The 20,034-nt window shown below is 50.6% G+C and overlaps 1 protein-coding gene across 1 annotated transcript in view; it reads left to right on the top strand.

Annotated features, from left to right (window-relative positions):
• The window catches only part of Myo1h (myosin IH), a 41,964-nt gene extending 22,210 nt beyond the window's left edge, over positions 1 to 19,754 (top strand). Inside the window, exons 14-31 of the mRNA XM_041648667.1 lie at positions 575 to 669; positions 4,979 to 5,025; positions 6,090 to 6,170; positions 7,148 to 7,253; positions 8,574 to 8,691; positions 8,770 to 8,883; positions 10,252 to 10,328; positions 11,515 to 11,583; positions 12,898 to 12,982; positions 13,900 to 14,059; positions 15,099 to 15,182; positions 16,118 to 16,211; positions 16,315 to 16,370; positions 16,992 to 17,127; positions 17,368 to 17,438; positions 17,561 to 17,655; positions 18,819 to 18,918; positions 19,731 to 19,754. Coding sequence (XP_041504601.1) covers positions 575 to 669; positions 4,979 to 5,025; positions 6,090 to 6,170; positions 7,148 to 7,253; positions 8,574 to 8,691; positions 8,770 to 8,883; positions 10,252 to 10,328; positions 11,515 to 11,583; positions 12,898 to 12,982; positions 13,900 to 14,059; positions 15,099 to 15,182; positions 16,118 to 16,211; positions 16,315 to 16,370; positions 16,992 to 17,127; positions 17,368 to 17,438; positions 17,561 to 17,655; positions 18,819 to 18,918; positions 19,731 to 19,754 — 1,612 coding nt within the window. The remainder of the gene's footprint in view (positions 1 to 574; positions 670 to 4,978; positions 5,026 to 6,089; positions 6,171 to 7,147; positions 7,254 to 8,573; positions 8,692 to 8,769; positions 8,884 to 10,251; positions 10,329 to 11,514; positions 11,584 to 12,897; positions 12,983 to 13,899; positions 14,060 to 15,098; positions 15,183 to 16,117; positions 16,212 to 16,314; positions 16,371 to 16,991; positions 17,128 to 17,367; positions 17,439 to 17,560; positions 17,656 to 18,818; positions 18,919 to 19,730) is intronic.
• Positions 19,755 to 20,034: the final 280 nt, after the last annotated feature.

Here is a 20,034-nt window from a genome sequence, read left to right as displayed (position 1 = left end):
GGAGATTCACATCTGTCTCTGATTCCAGTTCCAGGGCATCAGGAGGTATCAGCTACTAATGTGGTGTACAGACACACATCAGGCAAAACACCCAGACACACAGGATTAAAAAACAAACAGGGGTGTGGTGGGGGAAGGTGGGGGAAGCTGGAGTAAGGGAGGGAGTGGGAACAGGGATAGCTATGTAAAATGAGAAAAGATTGTATTAAAAAAATCTTAATAAAAAACTAGAACAAACAAGCAAAAACCACCCTGTAATGTTGTCGAGGGAACCCAAGGCTTTCTGCTTGCCACACGTGTTCCACCAGAGAGTCATGCCCCCAGTGCCAGGTGACTTTATTAAAAACAAAGCCTGAATATTTCTCCCAGGCAGATAGGGCTTCCTTCCTCACTAGCTTAGTGGGGGGCAGCTCTAAGTGTGAGAGCTGCCCCACAGCCAGACATAGGGCACAAGGCTCACTGGGCGCCTCCTTCAGGTTGATGGCAATGTCGCTGAGCGGCTGGCCCAGGACTTTCTCTGTCATTCTTGCTGCCATGAAGGAGAAGGGTCTAGCAGCATGTGTCTGTCTTGCAGAAGGAAGCTGGCTGGTCCGAAGGGCTGGAAGAGGATTGGCTGGTTGGAGTTTCGCCTCCTGCACTATGCAGGAGAGGTCACCTACAGCACCAAGGGTGAGTGACAGAGGTTGTAGGTCACAGTCTGTGGGTCACAGCAGAGCAGGTGCCTGTGTGCACATGCTGGTCACCAGGTCGTCCAAGGAGGTGCCATCTGTGGTCACCCCAAAGCTCCTGCACTCGAGCATGCCACCTGAAGGCTCTTTCGCGTTTTACTTATTACTTCAGATAGAACCACGTTTTTAAAACCTAAATAAATAAAAGTATTCACACACTGCGTAGCTCATCCATTAACATGTGCAACTTGAGGGTTTTAGTGTGTTCAGAGTTGTGCAACTGTACACTCAATTTCATTTTAGACAAGTGCCTCTCCCCAAAGCAATAGAGATTAAGAAATTTCCTCCCTCCCTCCCTCCCTCCCTCCCTCCCTCCCTCCCTTCCTTCTCTTCTCTTCTCTTCTTTTCTGTTTGGTTTTCAAGACAGGGTTTCTCTGTGTGGCCTTGGCTGTCCTGGAACTCGCTCTGTAGACCAGGCTGGCCTCAAACTCACAGAGATCCTCCTGCCTCTGCCTCCTGAGTGCTGGGATTAAAGGCCTGCACCACCACTGCCTAGCTGAGAATTAAGTAATACACATCCTAACTCCACAGCCTTCCTATCATGAACTGGAGAATCTTTGGGGGTTTGACTTCCCTCATTTAGCATAATGTTTCAAGGTTACTGCTGAGTAATAGTTCTTTCTCTGGATAAGCTTGTCTGTGCTCATATTCATAAGTCTTCAGGGGGCTTATCCTCTCAGCCGTGTGGAGACTGACATTGGGACCATACCTGTATGCCCCCCACCTCCCCCAGCAGTTCCAGAGATTGAGTCTGGGTCCCGTGCACATTAGGGGGGTGCCCTGTCACTGAGGTCCCCTCAATCCTTTTCTGGGAGTTTTAGAATTTCGAGACAGTCTCACTCAGTTGCCCAGGCTGACCTTGAACTTGGCATCTTCCTACCTCAGTTCCTAGAGTAGCTGGGATGGCCTGGCTTACTTTTGTTTTCCTGAGTAGATAGTGAGGAAATGAGTGGCTGGATCCCATGGGAGCACCCTACTTAGTGTTTTGCGGACCCCCCTGGCCGCCATGGTCCTGGTTTCTCCACATCCTCCCCAACACCCACAATGCTCTGCCAGCAGCCCTCTGGGCAGGTGTGAAGGTCTGCCCTGTAGTTCTTCTAGTGGCAGCTGAAGCCAAGCACTCTTCGTGTCCCTCGCCATTCATTTGTGCATCCTTGAGGAGATGCCTGCTTCGATAAATCACGAGAGTTCTTCACATCTTCTGGACACTGGACCTTTTGTCAACTATAGGATTTGCTGGTATTTTCCCCAATTCTGAGAACTGACCTTTCTCTTTATTGAGAGTATCGTTCTTCCTTTAAAGATTTATTTATTTAACATATAGACAATGTTCTGTCTGTCTGTATGCCTGCAGGCCAAGAAGAGGGCACCAGAGCTCATTACAGATGGTTGTGAGCCATCGTGTGGTTGCTGGGAATTGAACTCAGGACCTCTGAAGAGCAGCCAGTGATCTTTACCACTGAGCCATCTCTCCAGCACCCCAAATCTTTAAAGTAACAGAGCATGTTTTAAGTTTCCTTTCTTTAAATGCAAAGCAGTATAGAGAACATGGTTTAGAACAGCCCAGCTCTCTGGGATGACTTGTGGCTTTGGGTACAGAATTAAGTGACACTTGGGTGAGGCTGGAAGCCGGCTGCCATGAGGGAGCACAGAGGAAGGGAAGTCCAGCCTCTCCTGAGGCGATCTCCGGATCTACACTTCCTGTCAGTGCTTTGAGGAGATGTCTTAATGTCTGCCTACAAAAGCTGGAGCGTGCTCATTTGCATGTGTGCTTCATCTTCCATGTGATAAACACCGGAGTCTTGGTCCCCACTCATACTCGCTGGGCTAACCCACGGAGCAGGCATGGTCCCAGGTTTGTCCCCCCCTGAGCTCACAGCATTTTAATGCATCTCCTGGGGTCGCAGAGTCAGGAGCTGGTGGAGGGGGTTGAGAGCCCAACCTCTGACTTTCATAAGCAGCATCCATGCTCAGGGAAGCACAGGCTCAGCTGTTTTTCTCTGGAAAGTTGACAGCACCCCGTCCCCAGGATGCTTGCTCTCACCTGTCTCCTGGAAACATCACTGCATTGGGCTTCTTGGTTCTACCTGAGTTACAGGTTTTACTAGAAGCTAGCTTTGACCATTTCTGGGTGTAGCTGCATTTGTCCACCCATATGTGGGGCAGCATTCTTCATCATAGTCAGGGGCTTGAAGCCACAGGGATAGACAAGTAGCAAAGTTACATGCTGGATATGCAATGGAGCTTGGCTCAGCCCTGGACAGGAAGGAGAAGATGCAGAGGGGAAGAAGCCAGTCGCGAAGTGACATCTGCAGTGTCATTCTTTTCACACGAGAGGTCTGCAGGAATCAATTCCCTCCACAGAGACACAATGGGGCTGGGGAGCCGCTAGTTCAAGTACAGGTTTGGGCTTGGGAGGTTTACAAAGTCCCAGGTGGTGATGGTTACACGTGGATGGCCTTGAAGCTGCTGTACTTACAGTTATCATGTAAGTTATCATGGTAAATCTTTCCGTGTATATGTTCATGTATGGGCGTGTGCACATGTGGAGGCCTGAGGTCATCAGGGGTCCTCAGTCACCCTCCACCTCTTTTTTTACGACAGGCTCTCACTGAATCTGGAGCTCACTGCCCATTCAGTCCTAGGATTACAGGCTTGAGCCACCACACCTGGGTTTTACATGGGCACTGGGGATCCAAACTCGGATCACCTCGAGTCATTGCCCACTGAGTCCCACAATGTGGTAAACTGTGTATTTTGCCGGAATAAAAAGACCCGTTTTGAGACCTGACGATCACCACCTTATTAGGCATTTTCGATGCGGCTATTTTGAAGCGTAGCTTTTGTTGCTGGTTTTGCTTGTTCAATTCCTGGGTTAGCCACAAGCCAACAATGGTTTTTTGTTTGTTTTTGAGATATAATCTAACAAAATAATCCTAGCTAGTCTGGGACTTGCAGGGATTTGCCTGTCTCTGCCTGGGGAGTGCTGGAAGCAAAGGCATGTGTCACGACTCCGGACTCTAACTGTACCACATAAGGCAAGTTTTCGTCAGGCTGGAGATGTGGCTCAGTGGTAGAGTACCGGCCTGGCATGTGTTAAAGCCCTGGCTTCAGTCTGTAGCGCTGTGCACACCAGGCATGCTGGCAGATGCCTACAATCTCAGTGCTTGTTGGGTAAAGGGAGGAAGAGCAGCTGTATAGCGAGCTGGACACCAACCTGGGCATGAAGAGACTCAAGGGAGAAAGGCCTGACATTGCAACTTACCCCTTCAGTCCCAGCACTCCGGAGGCAGAGGCAGGCGGATCTCTGTAAGTTGTAAGTTCGAGACCAGCCTGATCTATGTAGCGAGTTCCAGGATAGCCAGAGCTGCATAGCAGGACCCTGACTCAACAAACAAACCAATCCAAAAGAAAAAAAATTAGGGCATGGAAAAGGTCACCACTGGAGTTTGTCTTTCTCAGTGGGGTTGATTTTCCTAAGTCACATGGTGTCTACTGGCCACCTAGGGCTCAATGCCCTCCGCTGTCTCTGTGGGTTATTAGTCATTGCTACCGGATCACTTAAGACTCAAGGCATGTGTCTGCTGTAAATTCCCTCTGAGGACCTGACTCTCAGCCTGTGAAATCAGCCCCTATAGTATCTGGTACTCTAGAATTATATGGGGGGGGGGGGGGGATATCTCCCTAGGATACCTGGCTCTGTCTTGGAGTATAAAGGAAGAGTATCTCCCATGTCTGGCTCTGTCTGGGGGCATGTCCCCCATGATTTCGACTCTGTCTGGGGGTGTAGGGGGTGTCCCCCATGATGCCTGGCTCTTTCTGGCATGGGGGGGTGTCCCCAGGATATCTGGATCTGTTTGGGAGTATGCAGGGGGCAGGCATCCTCATGATGTATGGCTCTGTCTGGGGATATAGGGGGTGTCCCCCGTGATGCCTGGCTCTGTCTGGGATGGGGGGGTGTCCTCAGGATATCTGGATCTGTCTGGGAGTATGCAGGGGGCAGGCATCCTCATGCTGTCTTGCTCTGTCTGATGTAAATTGTTGCAGCTAGGGGGCGTCCTCCTAGCGTCGGTTGAGGCCTGGGTATTGCTCCATGCTTAGCATAGCACATTCCACAGCTTACTGCTGGGATCTAGCCCCGTCTCAGTATCCTGAAGGCAGAAACCCCATGCAACCTCAGACGTCATCAGGATGTGTCTTAGCAGTCAGTGTGGAATCTCATCGATTGGGACTTTTTTTTTTTAAACCAGGATTTTTGGAGAAAAACAATGACCTGCTTTACAGACACCTGAAGGAGGTAAGTTTGAATCTTCATCCCACATGTTTTTAACGGTGAGGTCATGGCCTATGACAGAAATCAATGGTGGCTCTGGAAGTTCTGGAACTTTCTTGCCCATGCATTGTGTCCTAAACTGGAACTATGGCAGTCTGTCATCCTCTCTAGCACTTAGGACCAGGAGGATGAAGTCATCCTCAGCCACACAGGGAGTTCTCGGCCAGCCAGGATGACACCAGACCCTGTCTAAGAAAACCAACAGGATTTCCTGCTTTAAGGCTGAACAAACTCTATTAGATAAATAGAAGCACATTTTGTATGGTCTTAATTTTATTAAATTAAGGACTTCTTCCAGACGTGGTGGCACACACCAGCACTCGACGGGGGGATGGGAAGATCTTGAGTTTAGGGCCAGCCTGGGCTATCTAGTGAAACTGTCTAAAAGAAAAAAAACGAAGTCCAAGATGAGAAGAGGAGGAAAATGACGAACAATGAGAGGCTGGGCTTGGACTTAGTGTGTGCAAGGTGCCCAGTATGATTGTAACAAGAATAAAAGAGCCTGCATTTTTCTTATAACAGATTATTTCTGAAAATTGATGGAGCAAGGCCAGATAATGCAAAGCCTAGAGTGTTTGGCTTCATGCCACCATGTCTGTCTCCTGCAAGCCAACATCTGCCGGCTTCCGAGTTCTCCTCCAGAACTGGAGGCCAGGCTGTGTGTTCCCGTCCTTCCCTGCACAGAAGTGCACTGCACCTTGCACAACCACTTACTCCCCGCTCTTAGGATTGATTGTGCACAGGTTGGCTTATTCCCCGGCACTAAGCGGGTCTGGGGAAAGTCTCATGTCATCATGTTAGAGAAAACCAGATACCCCCACAAGCACACAAGGCTGGGGCTGCTGCATCTAGACGCCTTCTCCCAGTGTGCTCTTTGGCAGTGTTGAGCGTGGAAGCCATTTGTGTGGCTTCCCACTTTACTGTAGGGGGGAATGTCTTTAAGTGCCCATGGAGAGGGTGGCTCTGCTGTCTCCTGGCCTCCGATGATTCCTAGAGCAGCGAGCTCAATGCTGGTCCTCTTCACACAGGTGCTGTGTGGGTCCCAGAACAGCATTCTGAGGGAGTGTTTCCTGGTGGCAGAGCTGGAAAACCGGAGGCGGCCACCAACGGTGAGTAAGTGAGCACTGAGAAGCTGGTGTGGTTTAGCAAGGGGGCAAAAGTCCCAGGGGACAGTGACTATTCGATACTGCCCCTCTGAAGCCACCTCTCTCCCCTTCTCTCTAACAGACAAGCACAAAATATCAATTCATTCTGTTGCAGACCATCACTGACACCTCCTGTGCAGGCAACTGTCCTGGGCTGGGGGTTCCCTGTCCTGGGGGGGGGGGGCTTACAGTCTGGGAGGGAGAGAATTAGGAAACTCAGGGGAGACAGAGGGGCTGGACCCAGTGGCGACCTGGCTCCCTGAGGTACTCTGCATGTGTGACAAAGCCCTAAAGGAAGACAACTTACAAGTTGATTTGATTCCTGACTTTAGATTGCACCCCAAGGCCTCCTGTTGTGGGTGGCATGGCATGCCCTGGCAGAGAAGGTGTGGAGCATGCACAAGGAATTGTGGGAAATGTATTCTTCAAAGCACAGCTTTAGTAACTTACTTCCTGACTAGGCCATGCCTTTTAAAGAACCCACGCCCTCCTAAAGACCACCACCACCACTATTCGCAAAGACCATGGGCTCTGTATCGATCAGTGATTCCTTTTTCAGTGAGGTCAGGGATCTCTGGTCACTGTAAAAGCTGCTGCACGGAGATTTATGATTCCAGTACATGGGCCTTCGAGGGACATCTCAGATCCCAGCTGTAATACCGCGACTGCTTCCCCTTGGGTGAAGCTAAGAGCCTGGGTGGATGTCTGCCTGAGCAAGGCACAGCCCCCTCCCTGTCAACAGGCCCAGCCATTGCTCAAGATAGGAAAATCTCAATGTGCCTTAGAAGCTGGCCACTCTTGCCTGGCAAGCCCCAAAGCAATGGGAACTCATCATCCTAGATCAGCCTCCAGTCAGTGGGCAGAACGCTAATAGGCAGAGGTCAGGCCTCGGGGGCTGGAGCCTTGGCTGGGTGTGCGCTCAGTGTGTTTTCACCACACAGGTTGGGACTCAGTTTAAGAACAGCCTGAGTAGCCTCCTGGAACTTCTCACCTCCAAGGAGCCTTCGTACATCCGCTGCATCAAGCCTAACGAGAGAAAGGAGCCCAGTAAGTCACCCACCCAGAGACCTTGGAACTGGGGGTGGGGGGGGTGGGAGCACAGCAGGGTGGCGGGTTTAACCTCAAAGCCACCACAGCCACGCCCTTGAACATGAACTCTAACAATAGAAGAAGGCTGGGTTGTGGCTCAGTGGGTGAAGCGCTTGCCTTATAAGTGTGAGGATCTGAGTTCAAATCCCCAGCACCCACATAAAGCCGTGTCTGTAAAGGCAGTGCTCCTATGGAGGGACGGGAGGCTGAGACTGAGTCTCTGGAAGCTCATGGGCTAACCTGGTGTCCCAGTGCACATCGCAAACAGCAGGATGGATCCTATCTGCAACAAGACAGGAAGGGCAGACTAACACTGAGGCTGCCCTCTTACCACCACACATGCATGTGTGAGCACACACACACACACATACACACACACAGAGAGAGAGAGAGAGAGAGAGAGAGAGAGAGAGAGAGAGAGAGAGGCTGAAACATAAAAGAAGGGGCTGGAGAGATGGCGCCAAAATGAAAAGCAGGTACTGTTCTTACAGAGGAGCCGAGTTTAATTCCCAGCATTGATAAAAGGTGCCTCACAACTGCCTGTAGTTTTGGCTCTGTGGGATCCAATGTCCTCTTCTAGAGTCTGAGAACACCTGCACACACACACACATACACACGCACACACACACACGCACACATGCATGCACACACATATGTACACACATGTGCATGCATACACAGGCACACACGTGCACACACACATTTTAAATGTAAAATAAACTTTAGAAAAGGGCTGAGCATCATAGTACACCTTTAATCCCAGCACCCCAGGAGGCAGAGGTAAGCAAGGGGAAAAAAGAAAAGAAATAAGAACAACAGATGATAGACATATTGAGAAGGGCTTCTTTGATGGTCCAGACAGAGCCTGGTGATGCCAGACAGGTGTCCAAGGTGACAGGAATCAGAGTGACAGATGACAGGAGAATTCTCTGCAGCAGTGAACAATCTTCTAGAACAGCCTGCGACTCTGGGGCATGTTCTCGTTCTAAGCTCTCTGAGCAGAGACCCGGCAGGTGACTGGGCCTGAAGTGTGTTCTCCCTAGAGAGGTGACAATAGGAAGAAGCCCTTCGGCCCGTTGCTGCCTGTGAGATTCCGAGCTTCCTTAGTGGACTTCGGGATTGTCAGTAGAAACTAGAACCCTTCCACCTAAGAAACACAGCTGAGGCCTAATAGCCGGTCTCTGTGGCTGGACCCAGCCCGGAGCAGCAGCCTGGAAGCTTGGCTTAGGTGGAGCTGAGGGAGCCTTTCCAGTCACTCTCTCTTCTATTTCCCCAAAGGCAAGTTTGACGACTTCCTCATCAGTCACCAGATCAAGTACCTGGGACTGATGGAGCACCTGCGTGTGCGCCGGGCAGGCTTCGCCTACAGGCGCAAGTATGAGCACTTCCTGCAAAGGTGAGGCCTCTGGGCTAGCGCAGAGGGCACTGCAGGGTGTCCTGATGGCTTCTATATGTCCTTCTCTATTCCTGGCAGGTACAAGTCTTTGTGCCCAGATACCTGGCCACACTGGCACGGCCCCCCAGGAGAGGGTGTCGAGAGGCTGATCAAGTATATCGGCTACCAACCTCAGGACTACAAGTTAGGAAAGTAAGTGGCCGGGAAGCCCCCAAACTGTCTCTCCCCTGTGCTGATCCGCATGGAGCAGGCGTGTGCAGCCTCTGATGTGGAGGTACAGTGCTGCTGTCAACAAAGTTCTCACTGCAAATTGCTCAATTGAAATGGAAAAAAAATCTTTAAAATTCTTATTCACTGGTGTTCATGGCTGCACAGAGCCCAAGAGCTGGACATGCCTGGAATTGCCTTGTGTTTTTTTGGGGAAACTCTGTTTGAAAGCCAGTTCTGCTACTAGATTTAAATGCAGCTGAGTGGTCATAGTGAGAATCAGTGGATGCAAAGAAGACAGGTGTCTCAGGCTTGGCACCACTGCTGGGTGGAGCCTCTGCCTACAAAATGAAGAGGGCGCAGGATAGGGCCCTGCCTGCCCTGGCTAGGCTTCTCTTACTGCTCACAGAGAACTAACTTCATTTTGCTTCATTCTTAGCAAGCCAAAATGGTATTCTAGAACCTCGGGTACCACTGTAGGGATCCAGTATGTGGAGCAGAGATCTTCCCCATGTGTTGACCACTTTTGGGCACTCACTCAGATTAGCCAGGATGACTTGGGTCTGTACTGTTAGTCATTCTGGTCAGGGCTATTGTGGCTGTAAAGAACTGTGTTCAAGCCTCAAGAGGACCAGTTCTTACACAACAGGGCCTAACTGTTTCAGGAATGCCTGCCTGCTTCAGGGATGCCTGCCCCTGGCTCTACCAATGATCAGTCTGCCAGCTCTGGCCCAGCTTAATCCATCCACATCCCTGAGATGGCCACACAAATCCATGCACATTCTATAACCCTGGAACTGGCATCACAGGGCATGGCATGCTGCCACCACACTCAATAGCTGCTCTGGGAAAGTCTCCAGCACAAGGCACTATGTAGTTGGTGCCCCTTAGCATCCCTCCTGAAACCCCAGAGGCATAACTGTGAGCAACTTCAGGTAGCATGGTAGATTCACTCTTTAGGGCTACATGAAAAGTCACCAGAGCAGAAATGCATTCTCACAGTTCAGGGTCCAAGAGAAAGGCGTGGGCAGGCCAGGCTCCATCTGGAAGGTCTTCACCATCTCTGGGAGCTCTGGCAGGCTCCGGGCCTTCCCGCACTGATAGGACTGCTCTTGCCTGTTTGGTTACACATCCTTTCTAGCTCTGATAAAGGACACTCCTTCAGGACCTGCTCTAACCTACTGCCTCCCCTCTGTCCCTACTGTAAAATCACATCTGCAAAGAGAGCCACGCCCCACAGAGATCACATTCTAAAGTTCTGATTGGACGTGCCATGGGGGTGGGACACTGCCCAACCATCGTGGGTGGCGACTGACTGGCCAATAATTACATGTTTCTTTTTGCTTTTGCTAGAACCAAAATATTCATCCGCTTTCCCAGAACTCTGTTTGCTACTGAAGATGCCTTTGAATTTAGTAAACATCAATTAGGTATGATCTTTTTATCCCACTTTCAAGAGAAATGAAAAAGTTTAACCAGGGAGTGAGGGAAGAAAAACCTCAAACATGGGTGTCTATGTGTTCAAAGACCTCACTGAAGAACCAGGGATAAGGTGTGGGGCTATAGGGTTATGATGGACCCCTCTGGACTGATGGGCTCCGAGGGCAGGAGGAGACATGCTCTATGTCCAGGCTGTGGCGTTCTAGGACCTTTATGCACACCGAAGTGTAGTTATGGGAGACCCGCCCCCTCAGTCCAGCCTTCACCAGTTCCTTTACATATGTGGTGATGGCAACAAGTTTGCCCTCAAAGCCCACAGCCAGGGTGTTTTCGTGAATGGCAAGTGACAGGAGTTGGATGGTGGACCAGGCACTTCCTGTTTCTGCACACTGAGCAGCTGAGGTCCCTGCTCTGTGCCATATGCATCAAGTCCTTGACCAAGTCACATTCCAGACCAGGCCTGTTAGTAGGCCTACTGCCCCCACTGCACATTCAGGAGAACTGAGGCACAGAGACGCCAGGAAGCTGCCGAATATCACACAGCTGGTCTGCGGCAGAGCCAGGCTTGAACTTGGGCCAGTCTGGTTTCAAGGTTTGATGGTTGCACATGCTAGGCCAGCTCTCTACCACTGAGCACCTCCAGCAGCAGGTACCCATGGCCACCCACCAGTGAGATGAAGGCTCTGGCTTAGCCAGACTTCAGGGGTTTGCATCAGCACCTCTTCCTAGAGGCTGTGCAGTTGCTGGTGTCTGAGGCCCTCTGTGAGCTTGGCCTCTGGTAGGACCTTTCACTGTGTGGAGGGGGTGATGGGAGTCAGAGCTGAAGGGTGTCCGGGTGCTCACACTGCTCAGCTGGTGTCCTCCTAAGTCCGCTAGTCATCTCTGACCGAGCCTGCGTGTTTCCTTTGGAGATGCACCCTTGTCCTCCCCACCTTGAGGATGATGTCTGAACTGGGCACTGTTACCTGCGCCTCTTCCTCTACCCGTGGACGTTGAGAACCATACATGCCTGGGAGCCAGGCCTAATGGAGCCAGCTGCTCCTGTCTAATACTTAGCACCCTAAGAACGGCTACACTGCAGGCTCTGGATCCCAACTCTGGGGTGGGGTGGGGGTTGGTCCTTCCTGCTTCTGGGAATCATAAAGACACAGAAGCCAATTCATCAAAACTTTTAAGTTTCAAGAATCCAAGCTACATACAAAGGCTGCCTGCGGAGGAGAGACTACATGAGGAAGAGACAAGCAGGTGAGTTCGGGCAGGAAAGGGTGTGATGAGCCCTTCCCTGTCTACCCCATCCTTACACCCTTGTCTGTTCTGTAATCATGGCATGGTGGCCTACACTTGTTCCATGCACAGACTTTACATGTGTCAGGAACTTGTCTTCATGTGCGCCTGTTGAAGCTAGAGGTCACGGTTGAGCATCTTCCGTCTCTTTTCACCATATTTTTTTTTGAGACAAGGTCTCACTGACTGATTTGACCGGAAAGTCTAATGAGACCCAGGGATCTTCTGCCTCCACCATCCCTTAGCACTGGGAGCAGACATGTGCTGCTATGTCCAGCTTTTTGTATGAGTACTGGGATTTGAACTCGGGTCCTCCAGGTTGCACTACGGCATCATCTCCCCATCCCCTAAGAGTAATTTCCTTTAAAGTTTTGCACATCACTAAAACTCATTTGGAATGACATTTTCAAGGGATATTCCCATCCCTGTTTCTTAGATTTTCTGTTGAATTTTATGGTTCTTACTCCTCCATTTTTCTTTTTTATATTTTTATCATCTATGGACGTGCCAAAATAGCACAACTTGACAGGTGTTGGTATTTTATGGCTGCATTTTTATTCTGAATTGTTTCTGAAATTCAACCAGGAGATGCATGGTTACTTCTTTTCAAAGCTGTATACCATTCCTTTATGACAGAGATCAGCAAGACAGGAATATTCTCCATCTATGGGTCATACAGTCTCCACAGTTACTCAACTGTGCTGCCACCGCCTCAGAATTGCTTTAGGCAGTATGTAAATGAGCAGATTTAACTGTATTGCAATAAAACTTTATATAAATGAGCAGCTGGTCATCAGACCGTGGTCCACCAGCCCCATGGGCTCTGAGTACTGCAATGTGTTATCTCCAATAGAGACACTGCTGACATGGGGGAAGAGATGGCAGAGAGAGAGAGAGAGAGAGAGAGAGAGAGAGAGAGAGAGATTGAGATTGATTAAACATGGAGGCAGGCCAGGCCCCAATTTTTCACGTCTCTTGTGAATCTCCATCTTTGAATGTGGAACTGGAAGTTGGCACTGGGTGCTGGAAACTAAGTACAGGGATAAGATGAGGCTGTGGTCTCAAGGGTGGTCCCTCCTGGAACCTTCAGCTTCCACAAAGATTCTCTCAGCCCCTGCTGCTACCCTGCTCTGAGCAGCAGGTATGAAATGTCAGGATCTCTGGGATCAGCAGGGTCCACAGGTGGGCAGTCAACATAACTGGGCCCTTCTGGAAAAGCCAGCGGTACTTCTGCATGACCATCCTACCTTCTAATGAGCAGCGGCTTCTTTTCAGCCACAAAATTAGAAGCCTACTGGCGCGGAGCCCTGGCTCGGAGGGAGATCAAGAGGAGAAGGTGGGCTGTGCAGATCATCCAGAGGTAAGATGTCGGCATCCAGGGACCAGCACGCTGCAGTGCTCATGGGATTGCTGGGGTTTCTGTGACTCTTTGGTGTTTTTGGAGACAGGGTTTCTGTTTCTGGTTGTCCTGGAACTCTGTAGACCAGGCTGGGTTCGAACTCAGAGATCCTCCTGCCTTTGACTCAGTGCTGGAATTAAGGGGTGTGCCGTAGGCCGCCTGGCTCTCTGTGACTGTTTGTGAGTGTGGGCAGGAGAGGGCCCTGGCTCTCTGGAAGAGGAGCAGAGGTATTTGTGAGCTGCCTGCTGTGGGTGCTGGGATTGAACTTCAGTCTTCGTGACTGAGTAGCATCATAGCCATCTCTCCAGCTGCGGTTTTGGTTTGTACAGAAAGATCAGCCCTTAGAGCAGGCTGGGAATCCAGCTGTTAGCTCTCCAAATCCTGACTGCCACAGCTCAGCTGAGTGTTGTGATATCCCTTAGTCAGATGGCTTCCAGAGTGAGGCAGGCAAAGGGAGCAAGTCTCACAGATGGGGATGGACACGGTGCCGTGGGGACTGCAAGCCAATCAGGAGGCCATCTGTCTGTCATCGCCAGCGTGGCCAGCCTTCCTCTTTAGGGAAAACTGACGTCTGACTTTTATGTCATGCCGCTCATTTTTTTTTTTTTCCGAGACAGGGTTTCTCTGTGGTTTTGGAGCCTGTCCTGGAACTAGCTCTTGTAGACCAGGCTGGCCTCGAACTCACAGAGATCCGCCTGCCTCTGCCTCCCGAGTGCTGGGATTAAAGGTGTGCACCACCACCGCCTGGCTATGCCGCTCATTTTTAAACTGGCAACTACCTCAAGCTAGTTAGAACAGAGCGGTGCTGGGGCAGGTGTGGCGGGTGGGGTTCCTGGCCGTGTGGCTGAGTAAGCCACCGATGTCACTTTCCTCTTGAGGTTCATCAAGGGTTTCATCAACCGAGACAAACCCCTCTGTCCTGACAATGAGGAGTTTGTAGTGCTCGTGAAGAAGAATTACATCTTGAATCTTCGCTACCACGTGCCAAAGACTGTGCTGGACCAGAGCTGGCTGAGGCCTCCAGGCATCCTGGAAAATGTAAATCTATAGTGGGCTGCTACTGTTGCAGATGGTGGGGTGCTAAGAGCTTACCTTCTGGGTGTCCCGTTTCCCTTTGGTTCAACAGGGCTGCTTTTCAAAGCTCTTAGAAGAAATGGAATGCCTCAGAATTCATCAGTGGGGCTATAAAACCAACAGACACGTTTAGACAGAGCCTTTTTTTTTAAAAAATATTTATTTATTTATTTACTATGTATACAATATTCTGTCTGCATGTATTCCTACAGCCCAGAAGAGGGCACCAGACCTTATTACAGATGGTTGTGAGCCACCATGTGGTTGCTGGGAATTGAACTCAGGACCTTTGGAAGAGCAGGCAATGCTCTTAACCGCTGAGCCATCTCTCCAGCCCCAGACAGAGCCTTTTAAATACACAGGGGCTTACTATATAGCCCAGGCTGGCTTTGAACCTGTAACCTTCCTGCCTCAGCCTCCCATGTCCTGAAATTACAGACATGTGGCAGAGCACTCTGAATGGTTTCCAACCATGCTGTAGTAGTCTTGAAGCTAAGTGACTGTCACGGGTTCCACAAAGAATGTTCTAGAGCAGTGGTTTTCAATCTTCCTAATGCTGCACTCCTTGAACACAGTTCCTCATGTAATAATGACTCCCAACCACAAAATTATGTTCATTGCTACTTCGTATCTGTAATTTTGCTTGTTATGAATCATAATGTAAACATCTGATATGCAGGATCTCTGATATGTAACCTCTGTGAAAAGGTCATGACCCATAGGTTGAGAACTGTGCTTCCAAAGCAGAGTGGCAGCTCCTCTTAGGATCCCTGGACTCCACCGCAGTCCCACCCTGTGAGATTCTTTGTCTCATTTCCACAGCCTCCCCTTTAAGAAACTCTGATCAAGTTAGCAAGAACTAGTTCAGGGGTGCTGACCGAGTGTAAGATACTGATGTCTCGCTTCGATCACAGTAATATGCCCTTAAGCTGCCACGTGGGTCACCACAGCCCACGCACGGAAGGAGTGAGGCAGGTGGGAAAGAGGCGTGTTCTCCACACAGGCTTCGAACCTGCTCAGGAAGATGTGCGTGAGGAACCTTGTTCGGAAGTACTGCCGGGGAGTCTCAGCCGAGAGGAAAGCCATGGTAGGGCAGAAGATGTGGCATCTGCATGGTAGTGGGGACATCTTGCACATCAGAGTCTTAGTACTAAAGCCGACATTTACCGTCTACCTATGAGCCAAGGGTCACACTATTCCCATGGACTTATAAAGGAGGTGAGAAATAGCAGCAGCTACAATTAGCATCCCCGTGTTGTTACCATGGGAACAGAATCAAGGAGGCCCCTGCACTGTACGAGGCAGAATTGCCTGTGCCAGGGGACTCTTGCCCCTGTAATCTTTTCTGTGAAGGGCTGCAGAGTCAGTCTTTGAGGCTTTCTGGGCCAAATGCCCTGTTGTTCCTTTGCTTTCTTGCTATAGCAGGAAGCAGTCACAGACATGTATATACAAACACCATAGCTATGTCCCAATAAAGCTTTACTTACAAATACAAGCAGTGGGTCACAAGCTACCTCTGGGCTGGAGTTGCAGAGACGCTTTAGGAGAGAGAGGTCTTCGGGTTTCTGTGAAGAGACACCTTGACCATGGCAACTCTTACGAAAGAACATTTAATTGGGGATGGCTAGCATTTTCAGAGGTTTAGTCCATTATCACCACGGTGTGCAGGCAGATGCTCTGGAACCGAGAGTCCTACATCTTGATAGGCAGGCAACAGGAAGTGGTCTGTCTCACTGTGCTTGGCTTGAGAATATGAGACCTCTAAACACTCCTTCGCAGTGACACGCTTCCTCCAGCAGGATCACATCTCCTAATAGTTTCACACCCTTTGGGGGGACATTTTTTTCAAACCACCACACTCTCCGAAGCTCTGAAACCTCCACCCACAAACCAGTGTAAGGGTACCCACAAAAGTACCAGCCCAGTCTCCACCAGGATGAGCTGTAGGGCATCTGTGACAAGGCTCCTGCCGGGAAGCAGCCCAGGGCCACCTCGTCTACGCTCTGAACTGTCTGTTTCCAGATGCAGCAAAAGGTGGTCACGAGCGAAATCTTCAGGGGGAAGAAGGACGGCTACACAGACAGCTTAAACCAGCCCTTCGCCCGCAGCCGGCTGGGTGAGTAAGCGTTTGGATCAGAGGCAGGGAGGAACACAGACTCGGCAGGCGGCAGGTCTTCCCTACAGGGTGGTGACCCTGCTATTCTGGCTCCTTCCCCTAGATGAAGGCGACATAAATCCCAAAGTGCTCCAGTTGCTTGGCAGTGAAAAGATCCAGGTATACCCTTGTGTGCGGCCTCCGCCAAGACCCTTACTCTGTCTGAGGCCAGGGCATGTTCTCCCTCCGAGTGTCTAGAAATGCTAAAGCACAGGGGTGCAGTTGGGTTTGCTGGGGCTTCCCACGGCCACTCTGGGCACTAGGTGGCATTTGCCAACGGAAGCCTACTACCATTCCTGCCTCCAGTCATCCCACAAACCATCTTGGTTTGCTTTTCTATGAAACAAGAGATGTAGCCAGGACCTGTATCATGAGAGACACCATACTGGTGAGCAGCAGTAGATTGATGATCCCAGTACTGACCTCCTCTCTACACAGCTGCCAGTCATGTGTGACTTTGGGGGTGCCTGAGTGGTGAGGAGGGAGGCCCTGGTTTGGTTCTGGAGAAAAGTATGAGAGACTTGAAAACCCAGGAGTCATGAGTGCTCTCCTCTCTGCTGGCCTATCAGAGCAGACCCAGGAGGCTGGATCCACAGTCTCAGTTTCCTCAGAGGGCTGAGTAGTAAGGGAGAACGCAGAATCAAAACCTTCCAGAACCAGGACAGCAAAGCCAAAGTGTTAATACAGAAGCTGAGTCAGTCTGAGGCAGCCCTCCTCCGGCTGACACCAACCACCTTATAGTATGGCGTCCCGGTCATCAAGTATGACAGGAAAGGCTTCAAGGCACGGCAGAGGCAACTCCTCCTCACTACGAGGGCGGCGTATGTGGTGGAACATTCCAAAATCAAGCAGAAGATCGAGTACTCAGCCCTGAGAGGTAGGCGAGCAGTCTCAAGTGGGTGTCTGATGCCTCTCATGTTTCGGGATGGGGCTACTCACTGAGCTTTGGGGCTCAGTGGATGCAACTATTTCCCCCACACACACGGGAGGGGTATAGATACTCCTGAATGTCTCATTTTTATGTGGGTGCTGGGTATCCGAACTCAGGTCCTCAAGCTTGGCCATCTCCCCAGGCCCCGTCTTCTTCATTAATTCTGAATTCTGGATCTATCCTCAGGTGTCTCCACTAGCAGTCTGAGCGATGGAATCCTAGTCATTCATGTTTCACCAGGGGACAAACAGCAAAAGGTACCTGTGCCCTCTAGCCTCCGCTGGTGTGGAAGCTGCTGTGGCTGAAACTAAGTTGAACTCTGCAGAGCCTCCACATTCAAACCACTCATCCTGAACCCGCTCTGTCACCGTCTCCACAGGGGGACGCCATCCTGCAGTGTGACTACATATTTGAGGTGGCCACTAAACTGGCCATGCTGATTAAGAAGGAACATGTCCGCGTTGTTCAAGGAAGGTAGGGACTTAGTCACAGTTACAGGGCTGCCAGCATGAGTCCCATCTGCTTCCTCCTGCAAAAAGATGGAAGGGGGGAATCCTCCAATGGGGATTAGGGGGAGACTCCCCTTGCCTCTGTAGCAAAGAGCAGTCCTTTCTCCATCTGATCTTGGGCTCAGGGTACACAAAGGAGTATCACTGACCTCAGGAGTCATCTTCCTCAGTTTTCAAAGAGGGTGCTGATGTTCCTGGGACTGCTATCACTGACCCAGTGTGCCCAGAGGGTGCAGGCTCACCTCTGCTGTGGTGGGGTGCCTGTGGACTGACTGGCCGTCAGAAGGGCTGGGGTGGGGGTGAAAGGACTGGCACCGAGAGACAGAGAATTGGTCGGTTCTCTCGGTAGCAGTGGAGCAGCCCCTTAGCTGTTCAGTCCCCCAGCAAGGCCGGCTGACGTCGGGCTACCCAGCATGCCTGAGGCCCAAGGCTGGCAGTGAGACTGTGGACTGAAGGCCACAGCCGACTCCTGTGTGCAGCCCAAGTGTCCACAGCACCTGCGGCTGTGCTCGCAGCCCCTTCCAGCCGGATGCTCCCGGTAGAGGCCTCGCTCTGCCCCCAGCTTTGACAACAAGGGGTGAATTTGTAGGTAGAGTGTAAGCACGCACTCTTGTCCTGACGGACCTCGGAGGAATCCTCGAGCAGCTGTGGTCGGCAGAGTAAACCACATAGGCATCATTTAAGTACCAGACAGCCCTTTATTTTTTTTAAATATTTATTTATTATTTTAAATATTTATTTTTTATTATTATGTATACAATATTCTGTCTGAGTGTATGTCTGCAGGCCAGAAGAGGGCACCAGACCTCATTCCAGATGGTTGTGAGCCACCATGTGGTTGCCGGGAATTGAACTCAGGACCTTTGGAAGAGTAGGCAATGCTCTTAACCACTGAGCCATCTCTCCAGCCCCCAGATAGCCCTTTAAAGAGCCGAAGTGTGGGACTGGTTTGAGAGTGACTGCAGGAGCACGCGGGACATTTGTGAGAATGTCCTTCTGACTGGCCACATACGTAACAAACAGTATAATAAAGCAGGGATACAAACGCCAGCGAGGGGAGCTTCCCAAAGGAGTTTCTTTTGTAGACTCAAAGGCATGTCAGTAACTCGCCCCTCGCTGTGTTTTAAGCCTGCAGTTTTACATCAGTCCTGGGAAAGAAGGCACAATACTTTTTGAGACTGGAGTAGAAGACCAAGTCTATAAGGATAAAAGCGGACAGCTAACAGTGGTGAGTGGCTGGCTGGAAAGAGGTGGCTGCGTGGGAGGACGCACTAGATGATATGTAAAAGCATGTAACCAAATTGGTTCATTTCCCCCTCTGGTCTCAACTGATTTACTCTGGAAGAAAGGTACAGAATGCCTCTTGAAATAGTAACTTAGTAGTGAGAGAGACAGAGAGGCCAGGTGTCAGTGGACCAGAGGGTCACATGACCCAATTATCATTCACAAGTCTTAAAGCCCAGCTGTTCACTGGCTCACAAAAGCTCTCCCGTGTGGTCAGGTACCACCCTGAGATGCAGAAGATCCTAGGTCTAAGGAGACTCAGAGATATAAAACCACTGCCTCAAGAAAACTGGAGGCTGAGTTCTCACTCACTGTTGACAAGGTCCCCAGAGTCCTCTCTGGGTCGCAGCAACCTGAGGACGGTTTTTGGTAGTGTGGTGCAAGGAAGCAACATGCTGAAAGCAGCTGTGGGTGGGATCTCTGAAATGCATTTTCTACATACATTTAGGCTTACATGTAAAACTGGTTGTTTACAAGTGCCTTCCACAGCAGAGTGGCCGCCGTCCCCGGCCAGGGACAAGTGAAAAGGGTCACTTTGAATGCAAAGTGGGAAGTCTTTTAGTGACGTGAGATGTTGCCAGGACTCTGTGGTCACAGCCCGTCTTCCTCCATGCCTACACAAGGGTGAAGATGGTGCACTGACAGGTCTCTGTGCATTGCTTTCTAAGCTGGCTGTCCCTGAGGAGGTAGAGGGTTCCCAATGGTAGCTTCCTCCTTCAGGGCTGAGACTCTAAAGCCAGGTTTCCTTCTCCTCAGGTGTCAACAGGGAAGAAGACCTGACAGAGAATGACCTTTGCCCTCTAAAGTCAAAGTCACTATTTCTGTTCCAACTGAGCAAGCACGGACTTCATCCAGCAGCTCCTGGAGAGTGTACTGTAGCAGTAGAAACTGTGCTATGCAAAGCCAGCCCCCAGTTTCCTGGGTGCCAAGTGGTAATGCACCCAAATGTTTGCTGGGAGTCAACCTTGAGTCATCCACCTGTCCCCAGGAGATCCCAATTCAGGCACACCAAGAAGTGGGTGGCAGACTTGTCTGTCAAGCTGCTAAGACAATAAGATAA

Source organism: Microtus oregoni, unplaced genomic scaffold (assembly GCF_018167655.1).
Source record: "Microtus oregoni isolate MIOR12 unplaced genomic scaffold, Mior012 000003F_ref0000135, whole genome shotgun sequence".
NCBI classification, from domain to species: domain Eukaryota; kingdom Metazoa; phylum Chordata; class Mammalia; order Rodentia; family Cricetidae; genus Microtus; species Microtus oregoni.
Note: the sequence above shows the minus strand (reverse complement) of the source record. Positions and strands in the feature narration are given on the sequence as shown.